Genomic DNA, 11,673 nt, shown 5'->3' with positions numbered 1-11,673 from the left:
TTATCAGCCATAACCACAAAAAGACTTTCTCTTGCTTACACAATTGTAATCTCCTATTTTCTGATTCACATAGCCTGTATCAGACTGAAGGAAGCAGAATGTTAACCAGAGCAGCGCAAGAGCTGGACAGCCTCAGCTTATAGAACCTATGGGTGCTATGTTCCTCCTGACTCATTGAATTTCTCCAGGGATATTCCCACTGGACTGTTCAAGGGAAACAATCTACTATTTCATGACCAGTTAAGTTTCAAGAAGACTTCAAACCAAGAGATTACTTTTCACAAAATTTCTCTATTTCTCTATCCATCAGAAAAAATTTATGAAATCAAACTTCCTTGATACTCTCAAGGTGACTTCCAAGGTCTCCTCTTCAGAGAGGAAACGAGCTTTACCATTCTTGCTGTCTACACGGTAGGGGAGGTGCAGCAGCAGCTTCCTGTAAAAGAGGACACAGAGAATTTCAATGTCTCAGATGGGGTGAGTGCTTGAGATGGCATTGCCAGTTACTCTTGCAATTTGCGAACCACTACACCAAGGAATGTTTTTTCAGTATATCTCATTCTTGTGACAGGTTGTGGGGTTCCTGCAGTATCTGGTGCACAACTATACAGGCCCTGAAATATTTCCAACACTATTCCTTTCTTTTGGTTTGTGGCTATGACAGTGGTTTCCAGTGATGGATTGTGGGCTCTCTCCACTCTTCTTGCTTTCGCACAGTGCTGCATTTTAAATGCAGAGGAAGGAGGAGCTGCATTGATAATGCTCTCCTGGTGGTAAAAGTCTGAATAATGCCTAAAGCCTGAACGTGTCTTCAGGCTTTTGTCTTCTCTAGTAAAATAAGTGGTGCAGCCTGATTAGAGATTCTGGCCAGTCCAGTTTCACAAAGGATATGTCTACACTGCAAAGCACAGTTCAGGTATGAGAATGGACTTACAGTTATGAAGTTGCTGGGATTTTAACCTACATTGAAGATTAATTCAGTGATCCCCTACCTGTGGCTCAGGCACTTAATACACAAAGAAAGGCTGGATCTTGGATTCAGGAATTATTCCACAGTCCCTCGCTATGTTAGACATACAGCTTTTCCTGGAATGGCTGACAAGCCTTCCAGTTGATCTCCTCACAAGGATGTCTCAGACTGGACCCATTCAACTCTTCTCATTGACAATAGCTCAAATTTACTTACTCACTCATGCAGAGTTTGGACTCTTTCCCCTCTTATCCCAGGCTTATATATTGACAATAAGAATGATGGGCCAGTCTTGGACCTCCACTCTATTGCCAGTGCAAACAGAATCAAGGACACTTTAGAACTAAGAGATCTGCCCAGCCAAACTCTATAAAGCCCAACAAGACAACATGGTAGCATAGATGTGGGTTACTTTAAACTGGGATTTAAGTCATGTGATTCTTTTTCAGACCTTTTCATCTGTCTTGTAGGAGCCATGGCTGAAAGGGGTACAGTTAAAACACCTTTGCACCACACCTACTGAAGGCAGCCATTTGCTGTAATTTGAAGAAGTCCCTAAAATTGGCTTGGCTTAGAATCAGACCCATGTCTACGGGGTTGGAAACAGTTCCTTTGAGCTCTCCTACACATCTGTCAGAGTACAGTCTTTTTCAGTGTGTAGAACTTGAAATCTTGTTTGTTTCTTTCATACTGAGAAGACTTGCACTTATATTTGTGAAAGCAGCACTGGCTCAGGCTATACCCAAGCAACCATTAGATTTATGGCAAACTTTTTATTTGCTAGGCTTGTGACTAGAGACAGCTGGATACTAAGAAGATAACGGCAGATCCGAGTCACCAAAAAGATAGAATTGCAAAAGAAAAAGGATGCTGAGGTTTTCCAACATCTGCAGTATTGCATTAAGCTACCTCTTTTACTACCTATAGGTTCTGCAAGTCATTAGCTGAACAATTATTCCTCCTGATTTTCCAGTTTCAGAGCTAGCACTTCCAAACATTCTTCCACTCCTGTTGCATCTTTGGGTTAAATCCAAGCAGGGGGTAACCAACTCAGCCTGGTTTTGTCTGTGAGAAAGGTGGCTTTCCTATAGTTAGTCCAGTAGGGACAGAACTTTTTTGGGCCTTAATCCAAGGCCTGTACCTTGAATTCATTTGCAGGAAGCTAATCACATATGGATCTTCCCACATCCCATTCAATGCAGCAAGTCAGCTCAGAGAGGATTAAGCTTTCTTATGAAAGCACCCTATTGTGAAGAAGGACTTAAAGCAAAACAGACATGGGAATTATCTGGAAACCTCAGGCAAGGCAATTGCACACTGAGGGAAATATGGAGGAAGACTGAGAAGTCTGAGAGTATACCAGTCAGTTGATTATCTTTGTAGGTTTGAAATAGCCCTATAAAAAAAGAACTCAAAGGAAATCTCTTTAGGGAAACCCTGTAACATTTCCACCTCTGCATCCATGCCTTGATATGTCCACAATTTGGATTTCAGCTTCTGAAAATCTATCTGCAAGTTTTTGACCATCTTCAGTTATATATTTGTACAAATTAGTATTTAGAAATCAAAATCCCAAGAAGTCCTTCAAGACCACGGGCAGTTTTTTGCCAGACATTCTGGGCCTTTGAAGCCTTGCTGTTTAAGTAGCCAAAATCTTTCTTAAAGCTATTTGTGCTAGAACAGTATCACAGATTCAAAGCGAGCACACTATACACCTACAGATGGATTATGGTTGTTTTTGTCTGTATCTATTTCTCATGTGCAATTAATAATCCGATCTTCATCTTTAGCTTTGGTTCAACTGAATGCTGTGTGGAAAGGCTTGGTTAAACCTCCTTTCAAACAAGATATCAACTGCACTTCTATCAATTGTGTTTCACTTACTTTTTGGGAGTTCGAAGGTCAAGAACCTTGTCCTGGATATCTAATGTGATGTCCGAGTACTTTGTCTCTGGCAGCTTGATTTTAATCTGAAATGATGGGCAGTGGTAAAGCTGTGATTAGATATGTAGCCCTACAAGCCATAAAAGATCTCATCTGCATGTGTATTTTGATGCGAGTGTCAAAGAGCAACATTCTGAGTAGGTCATTTGTATCAGAGAAAATATGACAGTGATAGTCATTGCTTTCAATAGCTTAGTTATGTGTATTGATATCCTATTTTCTTCAAAATCCTGAGCTGATAATGTACTTGACAGGTATTCTACATCCAGCAAAACCCCCTGGTTTTGTGTATTCCAAGGACAGCTTACTTCTACTAGAAAAATTACACAGCAGTTCTACCTGTCCTGAAGTTCAGAAAGCAGGGAGGTCTTCAATCATACAATAATGGGACAGGAACTGATACCTGTAACTTTAAAGACTGTCAGTATTGTAGCATTCTGCTAATTCACATACCTTGTAATAAATGCAGGCAGATAAAAAGTATCTCCTTCCCAGGCCCTCTCCCCTCCAAAATTATGTCCAAGATGAAACTTCATCTTAGAGCTACTTTTTATTTCCCTCAAGTCTGTATGTAGCATATGCATTTGGCACAGATTATCTTGAGTACGCTAGGTCCTTGAGGAGATACACATGAGTTCCTCAGGTTAGCAAGTGTAAATATCATCTACAAATGCTTGAAGAACTACAAGAAAATCCTACCAATCTGGCCAAAGGCAGCAATACAGCTTGGTGTTTACATTCTGTCCCTCAAGAAAGCGGCAAGATTGAAAAGGGCAGAGAAAGAACACAAAGAAGGGTTGGGGGATACAGACTCAGCTCACCACCATATCTTCACAGCAGGCTGTGGAGGGGTCTTTCCTGCTCATCCCAAAGAAGACATCCTCCGTTCCCACACACTGTTTGAATAAAATCTGATACCTGAGAAAGAGGAGTAGTTGCCTAATAATACTGGAGAAGGGGAAGGAGGCTAAAGGAGACTGTATTTCTCAGAGGACCGTAAATATCCTTATTGCATTGTCTCTCCTCCTTTTCAGTCTCCCTTCAAGTCTTCAACCCATCTGCACTGGGTTTCTGTTCAGAGCCATGACTGAGGTAGCTAAAAGACAGGGGAAGATCATTCATTCCACCTTCCAAGGCATTCACTTTGCTGCCTCTACTTCACTAACCAGCCTTTGCAGGAAATGCATCCTAAGTGAATATGATACTTATCAACTAGTCAAACACCACGAACTCTTAGGAAACTGATTTGAAAAGGATGCTGTCACAATTACAAGTGTTCTGTTCTGTCATTCAACTCATTCTTGCAGCCTGAGCATAACATTCTTTTGTCAAATTTTAATTCTTTTGTATTTGGCCAACATTTATTTTCTACCCCTCCACATCTACAAAATGTAGAATTAGGTACTGCCTTGCTCTTGATACTTAATGAATGAGGAAATACAAACTAAAGATTGTACTTAGAACATACATTACTCCTACTAAATTGAGCAAAATAAGTGGAGTGAGTCACTTCTCTAACCTGTTGGAAAGAGTGTATGGAAAGTCTTTTTCACATCTCCAGTGTTCATATGCATACGTAATAATTCCTAAGTCTGAGAAATCTGTCTAATAGCTCTAGATGCACCTCTAGCCATCTGTTTTCCTTTTGGGCCATTTTCTTTGATTCAATTTGATGAACTGTTACAAACACTCATACTTTCTTTTCATCTGTGCAACACAGGTCATAATTGCTTAAGGCTAGAGAAGCGCTACATTTTACCCAGCATGGAGGGGAAGGGTCAAAAAATAGCATGAAAAAAGCTTCCATTGTGCCCACAATACAAAGAGAGCATATTCTATGCCTCACAGGTGACGGTTTCAAGAATAACTGTGTGTGAGGCTATAGGTGAATGTCAAATCCTTTTCAGAAATGCTGAGTCTAAGTTCAGGTGCGTCTCAGTCCCGTGTTTAGATCAGGAAATTGAACACCTAATGGCATGACTTACATGCAGAGAAAAATGAGGATTCTGGACTACAAACTAGCGTACGATAGGCAGCTTCCTGAGCCTCAGTCCATCTGCTCCAGCATTTAGCGCTCCAGGATATGGCATCGGAACACAATTATTAGAAACACAAAGGCTGCTTTGTGGATTGACCCCGAAGGCTTTCTGACCTCTACAAACTACAGCTAACATGCCTGATTGTATCTCAAGAACATTTTTGTTGTTGTTTTTTCTATGAGCAAGGGAAAAGACTCTGGTTTTAAGCTGTCCCTTGACAGACTAAGATTGAATGACAAGATTTAAAAGTTCATAACTGCCTGCATACAGCCTTCCCGTAATACTGTTAGTCTCTAAAGAGCTTAATTCTTTGAAATGCAAAAATAAGTTGGAGTACTTTATGAATTTATGAGTATGAAAAATGAATGCATCTCAGTTGCAGTGGAAAAGACAGGTATTTCACACAAATGGCATATTTGAAAGCTAGTAGATTGTTTTGCTGGCCTACTTCCCCTCCTAATCTCACTTTATACAAGTATCTGACACTGCAAGTAATCTTATGATGGGAAAAAACAACTCTACATTTCTGTTATGAGATCAGAAAGTTTCCAAGGGAGAGGTTAAAATCACTCCTCATGTGTTGCTTTGGATGCAACACCACTATCCTTCCTTTCTCCTTCCATGACACAAGCTTTTCAGATGGCTGTTTCACTCAAGTGCAGTAGATGCTGTTTAACTCATATTTTCTTAATGCTATGTAAAGCCCACACAGATAGTCTCAGCGCACTTACTCTGGCTGTTCTCTAGGGTCCCAGGTATCATCAAATTCAGATCCTTCTGGGACCTCCTCTGTATTCCAAATAGTTTTCCTGTTTTCAGATTTCACTTGAAAAGTACCTGTAAGTGACGAGAAAAATCACACTGTCATATTTAGGAATGTCTCTGTTCCTCTAGGTTTGCTGAAAACTTAAGATTTTTCTAGGCTTCAGAAAAATCTTTGTATTAAAAGCATTCTAGTTAATGATTACAGTCTCCTTCACCCCAGTATCTTATGAATGAGGATTTGCAGAGGGAGGATGTTTTCTCTTTCTTTCCCCAATCTCTATGCCAAGGAAATCCTCCTTTCAGGCATAAAATATCTAGCAATTCAAAAGGGGTAAATTATAGAATTATGAAATATTAATCTTCCCCAAGACCCCTGGCATGAGATTTTTAAGTGAGCAGAGTCATTTATAAAAGGACCTCCTCCTCACATAGAAATCCAGTTCTTCCCATTAATTATGGGAAGTCAGGTGAAGTCCCTGGTGACTGGAAGAAGGGAAGCATTGCACCCATTTTTAAAAAGGGTAGAAAGGAGGACCCTGGGAACTACCGACCTGTCAGCCTCACCTCTGTGCCTGGGAAGATCATGGAACAGGTCCTCCTAGAAGCTATGCTAAAGCACATGGAGGACAAGGGAGATGATTTGAGACAGCCAGCACGCCTTCACCAAGGGCAAGTCCTGCCTGACCAACCTAGTGGCTTTCTATGAAGGAGTGACAGCATCAGTGGACAAGGGAAAAGCAACGGATGTCATCTATCTGGACTTCTGTAAAGCCTTTGACACGGTCCCCCACAACATCCTTCTCTCTAAATTGGGGAGATACGGATTTGATGGGTGGACTGTTGGTGGATAAGGAAGTGGCTGGATGGTCGCATCCAGAAAGTAGTGGTCAACAGCTCAATGTCCCGATGGAGACTGGTGACAAGTGGTGTCCCTCAGGGGTCCATACTGGGACCCGTGCTGTTTAACATCTTCATCAGTGACATAAACAGGGGGATTGAGTGCACCCTCAGCAAGTTTTCAGATGACACCAAGCTGAGTGGTGCAGTTGACACGCCAGAAGGACGAGATGTCATCCAAAGGGACCTGGACAAGCTGGAGAGGTGGGCCTGTGTGAACCTCATGAGGTTCAACAAGGCCAAGTGCAAGGTCCTGCACCTGGGATGGGGCAACCCCCGATATCAGTACAGGCTGCGGGATGAAGGGATTGAGAGCAGCCCTGCGGAGAAGGGCTTGGGGGTACTGCTGGATGAAAAGCTGGACATGAGCCAGCAATGTGCACTTGCAGCCCAGAAAGCCAACCGTATCCTGGGCTGCATCAAAAGCAGCGTGGCCAGCAGGTCGAGGGAAGTGATTCTGCCCCTCTACTCTGCTCTGGTGAGACCTCATCTGGAGCACAGCGTCCAGCTCTGGAGCCCTCAGCACAAGAAGGACATGGACCTGTTGGAGTGGGTCCAGAGGAGGGCCACAAAAATGATCCGAGGGCTGGAGCCCCTCTCCTACGAGGACAGGCTGAGAGAGTTGGGGTTGTTCAGCCTCAAGAAGAGAAGCCTGTGGGGAGACCTCATTGTGGCCTTCCAGTACTTAAAGTGGGCCTATAGGAAAGATGGGAACAATCTTTTTAGCAAGGCCTGTTGTGACAGGACAAAGAGTAATGGTTTTAAACTAAAGAAAAATAGATTCAGAGGGGATATAAGGAAGAAATTTTTTATAATGAGGGTGGTGAAGCACTGGAACAGGTTGCCCAGAGAGGTAGTGGAGGCCCCATCCCTAGAAACATTGAAGGTCAGGTTGGATGGGGCTCTGATTAAGCTGATCTAGTTAAAGATATCCCTGCTCACTGCAGGGAGGTTGGGCTAGATGACCTCTAAATGTCCCTTCCAACCCAAAGCATTCTATGATTCTATGATTGAGCACAGCCCAGATAAGGTACTGAAGACACATGAAAGTTCACAAGCAGAATACTATGGTTTATGCCTGTTCTACATGGAAAAATATATTTTCTAGTAAGCTGGTAAATGGGCAACTTGAAGGTTTTTATAGTAGAACCTCTGGTTATTGTTGGAATCCCAAGCAAAAATACTCTTTTTGTTATATTTGCCACAGTTCCTTTCCTGCTACACTCATCCTGGCCCTTGTTGACCTTTCTTACGGCTCACAACTAAGCTGCCCAATAATGTGACAGCATTAGCTCCAGGAAGAACTTTACATTAACTTTGCCAAGACAAAACTTGTCTTCCTTTCTTTCCTGAGTACAATCCAAGGTGTTGACACAAATTTAGGAACCCTCAAGGTATTTGTTCTCATTGTCTGAGTCTGCCTTTCTATATGATGCCAGAACTCCTGGAGTCAGTTAAAGCATGTAATTGTCTGGGCTTTACAGGCAAAGAACTAGGTGCATGAAGGAGAAAACCTGAAAACTGTCTCTCAGTCTGTTGAGGGCAGAACTGAACAAAGCTTCTATTTCTTCCCATGTGTGGTCTAAATAGAGTTGTGAAACTTTTTGGGGGAATATGGTATGACTGTGTTTCACAGTACACTTCACAGCTCTTCCTCCTCATAGGCATAGGCTCAGTTCCATGCAGTTTACTCCATGAAGAGCCTTTCAGGTGAGTACTTAGAAGTCCATCTTGCTTGTTTGTGCTAAGTGAGCATTAACAATTCCATGAGAGTACTTATACAGAGCTTTTTGCTGCTCAGTTATGATTCCCCCTCAGTCCATGACCAGGCTGTGCTCTGTACTCTGTTTATCATCGCCACTTGAGGCTGCTGTGCTCTGGAGTTACCCTTTCTGCTTCTCTTTGTATATTTTGCAGTTCAGCTTTCAGGAAAAGAATTGTAAAAATGTAATGCTATTTCCATCTCAAAGGTCAGTGACCACTCTCTTATTTGCTTCAAATCCCATCAGTGGTAACTTACTACAGCTGTTATAGTCTGCTAACATGGGACTGAATGCTAAAACATACAAACACTCCTCCTTACCAGTGGTCTCTTTCTTTACTGGTCCAATACTACCAGGAGTCATGGCGCTAATAGAACAGCGTGGCTGCAAAAAAGGGAAATGGAACTTCAGTCAATTTCCATAGAGCCCAGTTCAGTAACAACGATAATGTCAATAAATATAAAATGTTATCTCAGGTTAAACAAATCCCTGCTAGAATCCAAAAAATATTATCCCACAGTTTCATGACCAAACCACTGAACATTCTCCTCTTCACTCTCACCCAGCAAAAAGTGACCCTGACAGACTGGGTTTAAGCAGGACTCCCAGAAGCACAGTATTACAGACAGATATGCTTTTTGAGTGTTAGTTTCCATGGCATTTTGGCAAAATTTCCATGCTTTGCCTGCCATGAAAATATTGCAGGAAACCAAGGGTGCTGTGTGAAAACCCCATCACAGCATTTGGATTCCTTTTGACAGCAGAGATCATATGAGGCAACAACATTTTCCTCTAATTATGAATCAATTTAGTGCTAATAGGCCAATGTGAGGCATTTCTCTATATACGAAGATTCCTTGGTTTGATAAAAGTGCCTCATATGCACAGAACATTAAATTAAATCAAAATAAAGATTTCAATTTACCCAGATTGACTCAGACTTAATTGACATCCCTTGCGGCAATTTTCCATTTCTGCCTCTGAAGTGTCATTCATTTTATTAATAAGATGTAAACAAATTCTTTTAAAATCAGGATGTTTACTTCAAAGATGTACAGCAATAATGTTAGTTTTAAAAGGCAGGCATTAAACAGCTGAAGGGTAGTTAGAGGACACGCGAAGGACCACATCTACCACCTACTGAAAGGAAATTTCAAGGGATATGCACCCTTTTTATCCCCAATATTACTACCATTGCCACTACTAGTGCACAACTGCTGCCTCAGCCAGCTGGCTCTTTGTTGAGGAGTGATTTGGAGGAACACTGAAGCATTTGCCATTTTTGTTATCCATGTCATAACATGACTTATTCAAAATCCTAAGAGACTTGGCAAAGTTTTGAGCCTTCATAGAGGCCTTCTACATTGTGATTGTTGGCACCTGTGGTCCTCCTGGGATATTTCTCCCCAGCACACAGGCATGCCTAGATAAAAGCAGCAGTTGCATGTTGCAGGAACAATGTACATTTTCCAAAAGCTGTGATTTTCTTCTACTCCTGAGATTAATTGATACAGAAGAATGGACAGATATTTCTCTCATTAATCATTCAGATCATTCACCTTAGAATGATTACTCAACCCTTCCCTGTTCTACAATCACCAACAGATCTATTGTACTTCAATGATCAATTATCTCTACAGTTCTTTAATGCCTGACACACAGAATTAGTACACTCAGTCGCCTCTGGATATTTTAGTCTTTACTCAGAAGTTGAGCAGCAACTTTTCTTCCTTCATATGAAGCATTTAGCTGTAATTGCGTTCATCTCTGGCAGACTTCAGGGAAAAGTAGGGGGAAGTCTAAAGTATCTAAAGCTCTTCCAACTACATGTTTTCATTTTCTTCAGGCTGCAAAATTAAATCTCCCTCCCGTTTTGTGGTCACAATCTGTCCTTGTTTTCCTGGGGCATCTTCCTTATTCTCTCCCTCAAGAGCTTGTTACCCTAAAAGTATCTTCTAGTTGTTTCAGTGAGTCCAAAACCTTCTAAGGTTTTCATTCTCTTTTTACTCTAGGAAAAGAGAGATTTGCTTCTGCTCAGTTAACAAGGTTAGGCTGGGGTACAACATGTAAATGAAGCAGCATTTCTTATAAAAGACTCACCACATCTTCATCATCATCATCATCTTCTTGACCATCACGAAGGAGTTTAGCAAGGAACTGTAGAGAAGAGCCTGAGGAAACACTGTCCATATCAATACTCACTGCTCACCTATACAGAAAAAACAACTGACAGATGAAAAAAGAAGAAAATGTGTTCTTTACTGTCTGTAAAGCACAATTTTCCTGCTGTGTGTTCTGGACAGATAAAGTTTAGCCAACCTCTTACATGTGTGATGTCAAAACATATAATGGAACATAATCAACTTTTCCTATCTGTACTCAGATTATATTCTTTTCCTCCACAGGCACTAGTTGCAGTCAGACCTCAAGCCGTACAGTGACTATTAGCTCTGGTAGACCCCACATCAACGTGGAGTTGTAGCTACCGGAGCCAGGGCGAGGGTAGCAGGACACGATGGCTCAGGCCTCGCATCGAGGGGGCAGGCCGAGGTCTTCACAGACGTTGTCTGCCCACCCGCCTTGCTCCAGGCAGGTCTAGGACAGCCCAGGCTGAGGGCGAACGGAAACACAGCGTCAGGGAAGGCCGCCCTCAGCGCGGCCCCCTCTTCAGGCAGCACAGCGGCTCGCGGCCCCGCGGTGCGGGCAGCGGGGCAGCCCACCCTCCCAGGGACGCACCCGGCGCGGCCCGCCCCGGGGCGGCCGGGTCTCCAGCGGCAGCCGGCAGCCGCTCGGGCCCGCCCTGCGGCCCGCAGCCTCCCGCCGCCACCGGCCGCGTCCGCGGTCGCCGCGGCAACGGGGGCGGCCCCGCCCCTCGCCGCCGCTGGTAGCCCCGCGAGCCAATGCGAGGGGGCCGCCCGCGATCGGCGGCGGGACTGGCCAATGGCTGCGGGGGGCGGGAAGGCCGGGCCGGCGGTTGGGAGGCGGGGGAGAGGGGCGGGGCGGAGCGGCGCGGCGCGGAGCGGCCGTACCGTGCGTCATCCCTGCGCGCGTGGCGCTTGCTGGCGGCGTGGGCTGCGGGTGGCGCGCGGCTGGGCCGGCCGCGGGGGGTGGCGGGGCCGGTGCCGGTGCCGGGGCCGGTGCGGGGGCTGAGCGGGGCTGTGGGGCCTGAGCGGGGCTGTGGGGCCTGAGCGGGGCTCTGGGTACTGTGGGGGCTGTGCGGGGCTGCGGGAGCGGGGCCGGAGCCGCCCGGGCCCGCTGACGGCGGCGGTGCCTCTTGCCGCGGGCCGCAGCCGCC

General features: G+C 44.3%; 1 protein-coding gene across 1 annotated transcript; it reads right to left on the bottom strand.

Annotated features, from left to right (window-relative positions):
- Window positions 1–306: 306 nt before the first annotated feature.
- DNAAF6 (dynein axonemal assembly factor 6) lies at window positions 307–10,571 on the bottom strand. The gene is made up of 6 exons (XM_075720811.1): window positions 10,479–10,571; window positions 8,699–8,762; window positions 5,685–5,790; window positions 3,736–3,832; window positions 2,855–2,940; window positions 307–436 (listed from the first exon to the last, which is right to left on the bottom strand). Exons 1-6 carry the CDS (start codon window positions 10,566–10,568, stop codon window positions 307–309), a joined length of 573 nt encoding a protein of 190 aa, XP_075576926.1. The 5' UTR covers window positions 10,569–10,571.
- Window positions 10,572–11,673: the final 1,102 nt, after the last annotated feature.

This window comes from Pelecanus crispus, chromosome 13 (genome assembly GCF_030463565.1).
Source record: "Pelecanus crispus isolate bPelCri1 chromosome 13, bPelCri1.pri, whole genome shotgun sequence".
NCBI lineage: Eukaryota > Metazoa > Chordata > Aves > Pelecaniformes > Pelecanidae > Pelecanus > Pelecanus crispus.
Note: the sequence above shows the minus strand (reverse complement) of the source record. Positions and strands in the feature narration are given on the sequence as shown.

Coding starts and splice junctions, on each gene's coding strand:
- DNAAF6 (XM_075720811.1), bottom strand. CDS start 10,568: ATGGACAGTGTTTCCTCAGGCTCTTCTCTACAGTTCCTTGCTAAACTC. Junction 3,833..5,684: donor GACCCTAGAGAACAGCCAGA/GTAAGTGCGCTG, acceptor CCTCTTTCTCAG/GTATCAGATTTTATTCAAAC. Junction 437..2,854: donor GACCTTCGAACTCCCAAAAA/GTAAGTGAAACA, acceptor CCTCTTTTACAG/GAAGCTGCTGCTGCACCTCC.